Source organism: Perognathus longimembris, chromosome 1, assembly GCF_023159225.1.
Source record: "Perognathus longimembris pacificus isolate PPM17 chromosome 1, ASM2315922v1, whole genome shotgun sequence".
Classification (NCBI taxonomy): domain Eukaryota; kingdom Metazoa; phylum Chordata; class Mammalia; order Rodentia; family Heteromyidae; genus Perognathus; species Perognathus longimembris.
Window position 1 is genome coordinate 109,237,567 of NC_063161.1, and position 14,112 is coordinate 109,251,678.

Here is a 14,112-nt window from a genome sequence, read left to right on the forward strand (position 1 = left end):
GTAACTGTTTCTTCTGAGTACATGAAAATATTTTTTTAAAAATAGAACAGGTATGGAACTTTATATGATTTCTTCAGAACAGCTTGTAAAGTTTTGATTTCAGTATACACACTGAGAATTAAAAATATGCAGCATTGTCAAGCTGGGTGCCAGTGGTTCACGCCTGTAAATCCTAGTTACTTTGGAGGCTGAGATCTGAGCCAGCCTAGGCAGGAAAGCTCACGAGACTATCTCATCTCCAATTAATCACACACAAAAAATGCTGAGAGTGGGGTGGAGCTGTGGCTCAAATGGTAGAACACTAGCCTTGAGTAAAAAATCTCAGTGCCCAGGCCCTGAGTTCAAGTCCCAGGACTAGTTACCCCCCTCACCCCCCCGCCCCGCCCCGGCCAAAGAGATACTGTCAAGCAGGACACCATGCGTGGTGAGGAGTTAGTGGTAGTGTGGGTCTACTTTCTCTAGGCCCAGGAAGCTACCTCCTCAGCACGAGCTACTCACTGATGAGAATAAAGCAGTAAGTCAGCATTTAGATGACAAAATAACATTCCTTCCCAAACTCTGTGGTCCAACAACTAAAGTTTCCTTTGAGGAAAGTTTCTACCCATGAGACCCGGATGTAGCCTTTTTAACCTGCTTTCCTAACTCTCAGCAAACAGTGAATCAATTTGAGTACAGAGCAGCAGAACAGAGCTGACTTCTCAAGCCTGACAGGAATAGCTCCAACAACAGTGAACAACAAACAGCTCCATACTCAGCTCAAATAACAGCCTCAGAATTGAAGAGGACTGTCTGTGAACCACTTTGCTTCTATGTAATGAATAAACAGGGACAGATTGCCTTTACTTGTAAAATATGGAGAAAATATTCTGTAAACCAACTGTACAACTTAGGGAAGTGTGAGGAGGGGATCGGGGAGGGGGAAGTGGGAGAAAATCAAAGGAAGGGGTAACAAGTTTGCTAAGAAATGTACTCACTGCATTATGTATGAAACTGTAACCCCTGTGTACATTACTTTGACAATTAATTAATTTTTAAAAGTATCCAAGACTCGGAATACATTCAATTTGAATATTTTTTAAACAATATTCTAACAATGGTGGAGATGAATCAGTTCAAACTGTGAACAAATGCAGTCATGGTATTCACTATGTAAAAAATGAACTATGCAACTGTGAGCAGGGACAGAAGGGGGAGACTCAGGGAAAGCAAAGGAAGGGGTGACATTGTCTGAGAAGAATTGTACTCATTATCTGAACTATGGAATTGTACCCTCTGTCCAATTCCTTAATAATAAAGATTTTTTGTTTTGCCAGTCCTGGGGCTTGAACTCAGTCTGGGCACTGTCCCTGAGCTTCTTTTGCTCAAGGCTAGCACTCTACCACTTCAGCCTCAGTGCCACTTCCAACTTTTTCTGTTTATGTGGTACTGGAGAATCGAACTCAGGGCTTCATGCATGCTAGACAAGCACTCTACCACTAAGCCACATTCTCAGCCCAATAAAATTATTTTTTTAAAGTCTGATTCAAAAGGAGAAGAAAGGAATAACCAGTGGGATGTTTCAGAAGAAAGCCATGAAATTATTTCAAGACCTTCACTATTCAGGCTTCCTAAATGCCCTGCTACACATCCCCCTCTTAGTATCCAGTGTCAACCTCTGCCCTCTGTGACAATGGCAGGAAGGCCAGTGGAAGCTCACAGTGGTGCTGATGGGCATGCAGACAGCAGGAGGGGGATGGAGAATGTCAGTGCGGGAGATGCTGCAGTTGCTCTTGGCAGTCTGAGAAGAGTCTTCCAAGTGAGGTTTGGTAATAATGGCTGAAAGGCACCAATAGGCCAAGCCCAACCCAGCATTGCTAATACCAAGACTTCATCTGCAGAGGTTCCCACCACAGCCAAGGGGTTTGGGAAGGGCTCCATTTCAAACATGAGGCTCAGATGTTATTTTCTGACTCCATATTCTATTGCATCAGATGGAAATTGCAGTACAATTTCAGCAGCTCTCTTTCTACGTAAGCCCTGGAAAGAATGAAATTTAAACCCGAAGGCTGTCACAGGCCAGATTCCAAGATGTTCATCTTCGTTTGTTTCTTTTAAGAGAAGATCAACAAACTTCCTATGACACATGGTGAGTGAGACAAGGCAAGCTGAAATGATGTAAACTGATGAATGGAGATGGTCATTTTTATGGACTAGCTGTTTTCCGTGGGTCTGAGAGGACTGAAGTGCAGAGTGTGCAAGCATTAACAACTTAGAGACTGTGCAAGGAGACTGAGAGGATGGAAAAGCCAAATAAAAGTAGCCTGACTTTTACGTTGGAACCAAATGCCCCTCAGGCACAGGCACACTGGAACTCTGAAAACAACATGGGAACGAGTGATGTGAAAATAGAGCTTCTGAAAACCCGCCTTGAGAGCAGGGACTGGGCCTTGCTCATCCAACATCCCCAAGAGCTTGCCTAGGAATGCTGGAACTTGGTAATTACTTTGTAAAGGCTGAGCAGGCAATCAGCTCCTTAGCTCTTCAATGGTAATCCAGAAACCATGACTAACAGATCAATACTCATGCCAGTTTCCCTGACAACAGGGTCAGATACTTAAGCGTCTGAACTCAGCAGGGTCACTAGCAAGAGGGGGATGCAAGGACCCAGAGATCTCTGAGACCACCTGGAAACCCCTGTAGGAACAGGAATTTGTCTAAAGTAAAAACGTGGTAGGCATATAAGAAACTAAAAGGTTAAATACTGCTGTATTAACAAAGTTAGCCATTGGCCACTCCTGCTGACAGGAACTGCCTTCAGATCACACAGTGATCCATCTGGTATTTTTTTTTTTTTTTTTTTTGCCAGCCCTGGGGCGTAGACTCAGGGCCTGAGCACTGTCCCTGGCTTCTTTTTGCTCAAGGCTACCACTCTACCTCTTGAGCCATAGCGCCATTTCCAGCTTTTTCTATTGTTGTGGTGCTTAGGAATGGAACCCAGGGCTTTGTGCATGCTAGGCAAGCACTCTACCTCTTAGCCACATTCCCAGCCCTAGTTTATTGTTTTGTTTTTTAAATCCTCTATGGGGCACTGGTGGCTCATGCCTATAATCCAGCTACTTAGGAAGCTGAGGAGGATCATGGTTCAAAGTCAGCCAGAAAGTCTATGAAAATCTTAGCTGCAATTAGCTACCAAAAAGCTGAAAGTGGAGTTGTGATGCAAGTGGTAGAGTGCTAGCCTTGAGCACCAAAGTTCAGGGATAATGCTCAGGCCTCAGGACTGACACAAAAATATATTTGAAAATCCTCCTTCAAAATGTATCACCTTAGGGCTGGGAATAACTCAAGTGGTAGAGCTCTTGTCCGGCAAGCATGAGGCCTTGATTCCAAACCCCAGTACCACAAACAAAAACAAACAAACAAATAAATAAATAAATAAAGTACCACCTTATCTATAATCCCAGTAAGTCAGGAGGCTAGACTAGAAGGAGTCTGAGTTTGAGGCCAGCCTGTAGGGATAGCTAGTGGGGGGTAGGGATAGAGAAATAAGGGGAGGTGGGGTGGAGGATCTTACTTGAGGTAATTCCTTTCTTTCCTCAACCTAGTAGAATAAATAATTGGCTCTCTATCCCAATTGTTCCTGTCACTTCTTACTTCAAAAAAACTATAATCCCTGAAGGTTTAACTGGTATTCAAATCTCTCACAGAAATGCCTCATAAAAGCAAGCCTGGAGTTCATTAAAATGATTGCCTCATAGTCATCCCTAATTCCAATGTCTGGTGTAGAGCTGGTAAATATGTCTTCTAATATTGCCTAGACATTTTAGAATACAACGTGTTTACTGGAACATTTCTATTTTGGGCCCTCAGGAGGTACATTGATGCTTGGTTTTTAGGACATAAAATACTGTCTCAAATTGTGAAATGAATGTGTTTACCAGACCAACATGAGACAATTTTCAGTTTCATGAACTTTGGGATTGAGTAATGAAGTCTGTAATCACTAATTTATTTCTGCTTGGGATGAGAAAAAGTATTTGTTCCTTAATTCTTAAGTAAAATGTCAAAACAAACGGAAATTTCATCCATCTTTTTGGGCTGCAAATCTCCCCAAGGCAAGGAGAATCTATGCCTAAACAGCAATGCAAAGGCAAGCACACATTTGTCCCTCTCTTCTCTCCTGAAGCACTATTACCACCCTGACTCAGTTTCCATCACATTTGTTCTTGATTTAAAAAGCTAAACTGCTGGGCTGGGAATATGGCCTAGTGGTAGAGTGCTTGCCTAGCATGCCCGAAGCCCTGGGTTCAATTCCTCAGCATCACATAAACAGAAAAAGACAGGTGGTGCTGTGGCTCGAGAGGTAGAGTGCTAGCCTTGAGCAAAAGAAGCCAGGGACAGTGCTCAGGCCCTGAGTCCAAGCTTCAGGACTGAAAGAACAAATAAAAAAGTTAAACTGCTGAGTGCTGCTGGCTCATGCCTGTAATTGTAGCTACACAGGAGGCTGAGATCTGGGGATCGGAGTTCAAAGCCAGCCAGGGCAGGAAAGTTCATGAGACCCTTAGCTCCAACAACCCATCAAAACGTGGGGCTATGGTCCAAGTAGTAGAGCTCTAGCCTTAAGTGAAAAAGCTCAGGGAGAGCATGCAGACCCTGAGTTCAAGATATAGACCTGGCACAAAATACAAACAAACAGGTAAACTGCATTGTACAAGTCACTGAATTGTGTACTTTCAAAAGGCAAATGGCTTTGTGTGCTTGTATTTTTAAAACTCCTGTGCTAGGCAATATTCGTCATATAACCACACAAATATTTAAGCTAATCTTTAAAGTAATTATACAAATGGGACAGATTTCACAGCACGGGAGCTATATTTGAATTAATTAGTGCCTCTAATAGCTTCTTTAATACCCACTCCCGAAGCAGTTTATTGTGTTGCTTAGAGACATATTGTCCACCACTTCTTTTCCTGGGGAACATTCCTAATTAGAGCTCTTGATTAGTTCACTATTTTCAAACTCTAGAACCACCTTTTTAGATTTATTATACTTGTAAGGTCAGACCAGCCTTTAAATTATAGATCACAGCTATAGATGCACAGTCTGTGTGGGCTGGAAGAAGCAAGAGGCTCTACCAGGATCTCAGTGCTGTTGCCAAAGGTCTGGGCCGTATCTGTTCCGCAGGTTTGCCTGACTCTGTGTAGCTCTACTCCCTTCCCTCATAGACCTTTCCTAGGAGCTTCTATTCACTTTCTTGTCACATGTAAAAAGAACACATACCGGCATTCTGTTGAGACAGCCCTAGAAAACTTCCCCAAACCATAAAAGCTCCCTTCTCCTCCCTACATTGTTAAGCCCCTTTCCTTTCTGCCCAAACTACTTTCAACCAAAGGCTTCCTCATGGTTGAAGATAAAGGTTCTCTTTACCCTTCCTCTCATAAACATGAACTGTACTCAGAATTGACTTGTTGAGTTGAAACCTCTTAACTACTTAAAAGATAATAATAATATTTTTAAAAAGAGCTGGGAATATGGCCTAATGGTAGAGTGCTTGCCTGGTATGCACGAAGCCCTGGGTTGGATTCCTCAAGCACCACATAAACAGAAAAAGCCGGAAGTGGCACTGTGGCTCAAGTGGTAGAGTGCTAGCCTTGAGTAAAAAGAAGCCAGGGACAGTGCTCAGACCCTGAGTTCAAGCCCCAGAACTGGCAAAAACAAAACAAAACAAAACAAAAAAACCCTTTTGGGTACTGTTGGCTCATGCTTATAATCTTAGCTACTCAGGAGGCTGAGATCTGAGGATCATGGTTCAAAGCCAGGCTGAAAGTGGTAGTCTGGCTCAAGAGGCAGAATGCTAGCCTTGAGCCAAAGAAGCTCAAAGACAGAGCCCAAGCCCCAGGACTGGTACCAAAAAAAAAAAAAAAATTCACATCACAAAATCAGATATGTCAATCGTACCTCAATAAATCCAGGTGAAATATAAATGCCTAAACTAATATAAAATTAAATTGAAATCAGCCTCACACTTTTTACAGTCTGCCTCTGCTTCTCCTGGTTATGCAACACCACTTGCCTACTGCACAGGGGAGACCAGGCGTGAGCTCTGGGAAATGAAGCACACCCCACCCTGCCCTTCTGGAGGATGAGGACTGACATGGAGGGGCAGACCCTGGGGGAGAACAACAAACTGTTCTGAGCAGGGAGCTAAGAGGAGGCAGTTGCATTCTCCATCAGGAAAGGGAAGCTGGAGAGAGGAGATAGAGCCAGAACCAAAGCAGGTTTCCCCGGAAGAGGAAGCGTAATGAAAGCTGCCTCCAGTGCATCTTCTTAATGTTGCCACCCGCTGGACCTGCGGAGGTGTTTTGCTCTCATTTCTCAAAACTAGGATTCTTGAGACTTCACACTGGGTTCTGTGGCTGTAGTCAAAAATCGGCAAAAACAAAAAACAAACAAAAAACAAAAAACATGCCTGAAATTTCTCTTCACACTGAACTAATTAGCTAACTGGTTGGTTCTACTTCGAAGTACCTGTCCACCTATCGTTCATGTTCCATCTTTTAATGAATCCTGTAATGCCCCCACTGTAGTGGCTTTGGTCTGGATCAAGAGCTAAGTCGAGAACTTTCCAATACTTTCAAGTTCCAGGCTACCTTTCTAATCTTACCCTCATTGGTTCCTTCTCCTTTTATCCCACATTAAACCCACCAATACTGAAGGCAAGTCTCTTTTTTTTTTTTCTGGCTTATTCTTGTATCTCTCTATTCAGGATCTGTCCTGCTTATTTTCCTTCCAGACTCATCTCAAATAACTGCCTCCAGAAGGCTCGTTCATCTATTCTACCCTGCCTCTAAATTATTCTGCATTTTTGGGACAACTTTACAGTACTTTGTAGGTCATGGTATTTCTGTGTACTCGCTCAGTGGTGTGGGATCCTTGTTAAACTGGGCTGTATAGACTAAGTGCTTAAGTGACTTAGCTTAAGCTAGGTGCATAAAGTGTTACTACTGACTAACTTGAAGTTATTTTCAAGAACATTACACTTTTCTCTGGTGTGGGTTAAGAAATAGAAGCCTCCTGCCCTTTTCACGAAACCACACCTAGGCCAAACTTACTTTGACCAAGGAAAAGACCAACATGAGTTAATACTTGCCTCTTGCACCCCTAAAAAGGACTCTATAGTGTTTTTCTAATCGCTTGGCCATGTAGTTGGCATTTAATATAGCTGCTTCCGTGGCCTGTCTAAGGCCCTTGCCTCCCATCATCTGCAACAAAGAGAAAGAGCCATTAATCATTGAATAGATAAGCCTGATGCTCAAGACACTAACCAGACACCCCTAAATAAATCCCACCAAAAAAAGTAGTATCAGCCTACCATAATTGTGGATTAAAGATAAATGGATGATTCCCCTAAGAAAAACATTTCAGCCTTTCTAGGCCTGAAATAATTTTAGGTTTTCTCCAATAAGCATTAATTTTATATTTTTAGGAAACCATAAGATGGACTCCAGTAGCTCATGCCTGCAACCCTAGCTACTCAGGAGGTTAAGATCTGAGGATTGTGATTCGAAGCCAGTCCAGGTAGCAAAGTCTATGAGACTTTCATCTCCAATTAACCACTAAAAAGCCAGAAGTAGAGATATGGCTCAAGTGGTAGAGACTTGAACAGAAAAGCTCAGGGACAGTACTCAGGCTTAGTTCAAACCCCAGAACTGGTGCACATGTATGTGCGTGCACACGCACGCACACACACGCACGCGTGCGTGCACACACACACATATCATAATACCAATGCCTACAACAGGGGAAAGTTGACTGCTAACTATTATTAGAACTGTTATTAGGGTTTTGTTTACAGTGAATTTGAGATATCTTGGCCAATGCCAGGAATCCCAGGAGACTTCAGTCAAAATCTCTGGCAAATTGATTTTGTATGGTTTGATTCCTATTATCCACCAGTGGGGGTTGTTTATATTTAATTGCCAGGTTCAATATTATCTTTTTCTGGTCCCTCCAATGATCTTAAGTAAACATCACTAGAAAGGAGGTTAAAATGAAGACTATGTCGATTTTCACTGCCAAGGGAGCTCATAAAGGATTGTAGTTCAACATATATTAAATTTATTAACTAAGCTAAACACCAAATAACACAACAGTAGTACTAAAGTCCAAAGTAAGGAGAGGAGGACATGCGCTTCTCCCAGGCTAGTCAAGAAAGGATTCCTGCATTGAAAGTAAGAACTTGACTGGAAAATTTAAATGGGCAGAATTTGGATAGGCAAAAAGAAAGGGGATAGGCAAATTTGGACAGGCAAAAAGAGAGGGGAATAACAAGAGCCAAGGTGCAGAGAAAGGCCACAGCCACACCTAGGAGTCACTGCAGACCAGGCAGTCCATGAGCATGCCTTCTCTAGGAAGGGCATAGACTTGGTTCAGCCTCTCAACCCATGTGTCAGATCACCAAATCTTTCTCAAAATATTGACATGTATCCAAGCCCAACTCCACATAAGCTGAGGTGTCTGGGGGCAAGCATATGCCAGTGAGAACAAGTAGCAAAGGGGCTAGGAAACTGGGAGAGGCTGAGGGCCCATCGCAGAGGTCTGTCAGTCCTGTGGGAATGTCCAAGCTGAATTGTGGCAAGGAAAGAAGCTCATGCTAGATACAGCCTGAAATAAGAGAAGACCCCCAAGATTGCAGAGCTAGCTTAAGCACTACTTTATTTACTTAATTTTTAAACTGAAGCACTGTGTCTGGTTTTCCAGGCTTATGGCCAAACCAGCCTCAGGGCATTTATTTTCTATATGTGGGAAATCATCTCTAATCCAAATATATTCACACAAATAACTAAAATCTACAGAATCCAGGGATCAAAGGGAAATGACAATTTGATTCTGTTTGCAAAGAAACAGATCTTTATTCTGATTGTCTTTGTTACTACGATTTGCAAAACAACTTGAGTGTTATTTTAAACAGCAGGTTCCAGTCTCCGAAGTACAGAACAGCTGCTCCAGCTGTTGAGAAGCTTTTCATTAAAAATGGTAAAGGTAAGCCAGGCACCCAGTGGCTTATACTTGTAATCTTAGGTAGAAGGCTAAGATCTGAGGATCTTCCAAAATGGCAAAGCCACAGCTCCACTTCTGGTCTTCTGGTGGTTGATTGGAGACAGGAGTCTCATGGACTTTTCTGTCTGGGCTGGCTTTGTAGTGCAATCCTCAAATCTCAGCCTCCTGAGTAGCTAGGATCACAGGCATGAGCTACCAGTGCCTGGCCAGGACAAAGTGCCTTTGGAGCAAATTTCTGCTACTTTTCATATTATCCTCCAGACTGCCAGGAAATATAAAGTCAAATATAGTCCTAAAACTTATACCAGGATCTCAATGAAGTGCTATAATTAATGTGTGCACTACTTTTCACTGCAAGGGGCTAAATCCTACAGGAAACCAAATGGCATAGCCAGCACATCCACATGACTCATGGGACTTAAGTGTGCATGGAAAAATGTACCAGTTTCTCTGATGTTAAACCCAGTATGAGACCCCGATGGAAACACCACAACAAGTAAGAGAAGAAATGGACTTCAGCTTCTTTAGGAAGGTTTCTTGCATCTGTCATCAGCAATCTCAAGTGATGGATTCCATCATTTTTTTTAACCCATATCCAGCCAAACAAGTTCTCAGGACTCACCTTAATGTAGGCCCATGAAATGGGCAAGATGGAACTGGAGCCCCATGGGGCCGCACTGACGGTCCCAACAGGCCACGTAGCTTCGTCCAATTTCACTGAAACAATGGGATGACTGGGCAGAAAGGGAGCAAGATGCTTCTTCCTGTAATTTTATTTAAGTATAAATTTAGGAAATGTACCAAGATACAGTTGTAGCAGACATTAAATTCTACCCTCTCAGGAAGCCCTGTTTCTTTCTGTTGTTTTTGGTGCCAGTATTGGAGCTTGAAGTCAGGGCCTGGGCACTTTCCCTGGCTTTTTGTGTTCAAGGCTAGCATTCTACCACTGTGGCACAGCTCCACTTCCAGGTTTTTCTGGTAGTTAACTGGAGATAAGAGTCTTATGGATTTACCAGCCCAGGCTGGCTTCAAACTGTCCCTAATGCTTTTATCCAATTAACTTTCAATGTAATTATTAGCTGATTTTTTTTTAAAGAGAGAAGCAGATGCTTCACCATCTCGATTCAAGTCTGAAACATACTTCCCAGTACTAATAGTGCAGTTCAGATCCCTAATCCTCAAGTCCTCTGTAAGTGCTGGGTGAGGAACTATATCCTTGGCACTTGAACATCTCGCTAGGAAACAATGAATTTGGGCCTACTCCATCTCCAAAGACACCCTGAAACCAACAGCCAAGAACTCACACTCCAATGGGCCCCATGCCAGGGCCACCTCCTCCGTGGGGGATACAGAAGGTCTTGTGAAGATTTAAGTGCGAGACATCAGACCCAAAGTCTCCAGGACGACAGATTCCCACCTACCCAAAGGGAAAGAGCCAAAAAGTCAGCATTAAGGGCTAGGCAGGACTCTCTGAATGGAAGCGCATGGCTATTTGGTGCTGCAGCTCACTGTAGAGGAAGGCAGGGAGAGTTCCATCCATTGTGGTCACAACAGCCTCCACTTCAGCCCAGTTCTACAGCAGCAAAACCTGGTATCTCAAAGGTACAGTGAATGGGGTTTCTATGGAAACCACAGCTGACTATTTTAACAAAATTCCGTTTTTAAAATACAGATTTGAATAGACCTATTCCTAATTATCCACCTCAAGAGGGTGGAGAGGAAGTATTACTAATTCATGAAAAGGCTATGCCACAGTGCTATTGAAACAGGCAACGTTCACTTCAGCAGTTCTGCCTTTCCCCGCACACTAGCTCTGGGTGCTGTGTACATTACAGAGTGGGCCCTTGGGCACCTTAGTGGAAGAGCCCAGAGGATGATGAACTGAGAGGGAGAAAGGGAGGCTGCTGAGTTTCCTGAGATTATCCAGATAACAATCATGTCAACAAAACTGGTGTTTTTGCTGCTTTGGCATTAAGACTAATTTTGATTGGGGACAAAGATAATTTTTACTTTACTACAGTTATGAAAGGAACAAGACAGAAACAAGGAAAAAAAGAATCTGAAATGGAAGAGAGAGAGAGAGAGAGAGAGAGAGAGAGAGAGAGAGAGCGCCAGGTGTGGGCAACTCACATCTGTAATCCTAGCTACTCAGGAGGCTGAGATTTCAGGATCGAGGTTTAAAGCCAAACCAGGCAGGAAAGTGAGACTCTTATCTCCAATTAACCACCAGAAAACCGGAAGTGGTGCAGTGGCTCAAAGTGGTCAAGCTTGAGCTGAGGATCTCAGGGACAGCCCCCAAGCCCAGAGTTTAAGCCCCGTGACTGACAAAAAAAAGAGAGAGAAAGAAGTGAGGAAAGAGAGAAAGGGGGGTGGGGAGAGGAAGAGCAAGAGGAAGGGGAGGAGGGAGAAAGGAAAGGAGGGAGGGAGGGAAGAAAGGAAGGAAAAAGAAGGAAGGAAAGAGGCATAAAAAGAGAAAGAAAAGGAAAAGAAAGGCCAAGTATGGTGGCCAGAATAGGCCAAAAAAAAAATCCCTGTTCAGCCAGGTATGACAATGACAAAGCTCTATGATTCCTATCTAACCAAGAGGCCATACATAGGAAGTTTGAAGTCTGATGCTGGCATGGATAAAAAAAAAAAGAAAAAAAGGTAAGACCATCTCTGAAAAATAAATTAAGCCCAACAAAACAAAACAAAATCAAGAAGAGGACTATGACATGGACCAAGCAGAAGAGCTCCTGCCTAACAAGAATGAAGCCGAGTTTAAACCCAATGCCACCAAAAAAATAAGGCACAAAGAAACCACTGAGAAACTGAGAAAATTCTCAAGAAAAGTGAGCTCTTTTCTTTCTTTTTTTGCAGGGTTGTTCGTGGGACTTGAATTCAGGGCCTGGGAGCTGTTGCTGAGCTATTTTGCTCAAGCCTATTGCTCTACCACTTTGAGCCACAGCGCCACTTCTGGTTTTTGAGTGGCTAACTGGAGATAAGAGTCTCATGGAGACTTTTCTGCTTGGGCTGGCTTTGAACTGCAATCCTCAGATTTTAGCCTCCTGACTAGCTAGGAAGTATGAGACAGCAGTGCTCAGAAAGACTCCTTTCTTCCAGTGGTTCCTAGCATTTTCCACGAGGTTCACATACACAGACCCTAGCTACCACCCCTCCTGCCCAAGTAATCAAGAGTAGAGCCCTTGGGCCTGTTTTAAAACAGATGAAGCTGAAACCAGTGAAATAGATTGTCCAAGGTCATGAGAGCTCCACCAGCAGCCATAACTTGGGTCTGAACTTGGGGTCAGGAGAACCTTCTTGATTGGTTGAAGCCCCAGAGATGGGACCTCTTGACAATCTAAGGATATCCAATTCACCCCTGCTTCCTTTCAACCTTTATACCTCCTCCCCAGTAGTCCCTATCACCTCCTCTGAGATACATATTCCAGTGAAATTAGGGTGTGTGTAGTAATAAGAAAGGTAGGGTGTGTAGTTAGCAATAAGAAAGTCAACCTTGGAGTGGACATGCAATGTCCAATGCCAGAGCATTTGACCAGTCTTGTGTAAAATCCCCAAGACTCAGACGGAAAAGAAAAGAAAAAGTCAGTCTCAGGCCGGCTTAGCTATAATTAAGCATCCTACTTTAACAGGGCTAGGAAAAGCCAAAGGAGAATTTTGTCTGTTTGTGATACTAGGCATTGAATTTAGGGCCTTATGATTTTTATATTTTTAAGTGTCTGTTTTTCTCAGTGGAAGCAAGGGAGCCCCTCTCAAGATCCACACCTGAGCATTCATATTTGCCCCGTCAAGGTAAACCTGTCCTCCGTGCTGGTGGATAAGGGCACACACGTCTCCGATGTTCTCTTCAAACACTCCATTGGTGGATGGGTATGTGACCATGATGGCTGCCAGGTTCTCCTTGTGTTTATCCACCTGTGGGGAGGAGGGTGACACAGAGGAAGAAACATTTATTTCTTGGCCAAACTCTGGCTTTTTAGAGGATTAAGAAAGATGATGTCTTAGCCTTTGCATTCTTGGCACTGCCTCAAAGTACAATAGCAATAAAAGAACCACAGCCATTTCTCCCTCATAAAGTGTGCCAAAGAAATAGCCAGATCTTTTAAGGCTTGGACTCTATCAAAAAGACTCCTTAGAATATTTTTGGATATTCTGGGTCCAACTTTCTAAAGTGATTTTCCCTTGATAAATCTTCTTAATAATTACTTCTAACATTTTTAGTTCTAGACATGTGTATTTTCCCAGTTAACCTCTGCTTATTTTGTCATGCTCATTCCTAGCCCCTTTTCCTTTAATTCTGTAGAAACTGAAAAATTCTCACAAGAAATGTTACTGAAAGCAGTAGTCTGTATTCATTAAAATATACTCATTGCCAGGAGAGGGGGGAGAGGAAGGAAGGAAAGGAAAAAAATAAAAGAAAGGAAGGAAGGAAGGAGAAAAAGAGAAAGAAAAAAGAAGGAAGGAAAGAAAGGAAGGAAGGGAGGAAGAAAAAAGGAAGGATTACTATTCTGATTTTTTTTAAATCTTTATTTTTCTTTTAAAGAAGGAAAGTATATATAAAGGGTTCATTTCTTGGGGATTTGTTGTTGTTGTTGTTGCTTTTAAAGATTCTTCTCTAGGTAGCAAATCAGATCAGTCACATGTGGAAATTGTAGGAAAATAAAGTCATATTCTATATCAGAGATTTAACAACTAGTAGCTCAGGATATTTGTTGGGGAAAAAAGTTTGGTGATGGAAAGGACAGGGGGTAGATGAAGAGACGGGCAGGGTATACTTTCAGCTTCTCTTTGAAGGTAGTTACATGACGTTCTCAGTCTCCATGCCTAATAACCCTGACAAAATCACATTGCTATTCCACTGATTTCCTTCCCTCTTAAGATGCAGCTTCCAGTCCACTGGTAGAAAGCAGATACGGTTGCTAAGCAACGTCTTCCTGGAGGTTGGGAGGTTGGGAGTGGGGGTTGGTTGTAGGAAACAGAGTGGCATGCTGCCTAGAATCCAGCACAGTATGGCTGGGACAGGAGCAAATATTAAAAAAAAAAAAAAATCCTTCCTTTGTACTTCAACTTCAAATA

At 42.8% G+C, this 14,112-nt stretch overlaps 1 protein-coding gene across 1 annotated transcript in view; it reads right to left on the reverse strand.

The window, feature by feature from the left end:
• Gldc (glycine decarboxylase) overlaps window positions 1–14,112 on the reverse strand; it is a 90,248-nt gene that overhangs the window by 6,182 nt on the left and 69,954 nt on the right. The window contains exons 18-21 of the mRNA XM_048347063.1: window positions 12,802–12,951; window positions 10,341–10,453; window positions 9,659–9,800; window positions 7,127–7,238 (exon numbers count right to left, since the gene is read on the reverse strand). Coding sequence (XP_048203020.1) covers window positions 7,127–7,238; window positions 9,659–9,800; window positions 10,341–10,453; window positions 12,802–12,951 — 517 coding nt within the window. The remainder of the gene's footprint in view (window positions 1–7,126; window positions 7,239–9,658; window positions 9,801–10,340; window positions 10,454–12,801; window positions 12,952–14,112) is intronic.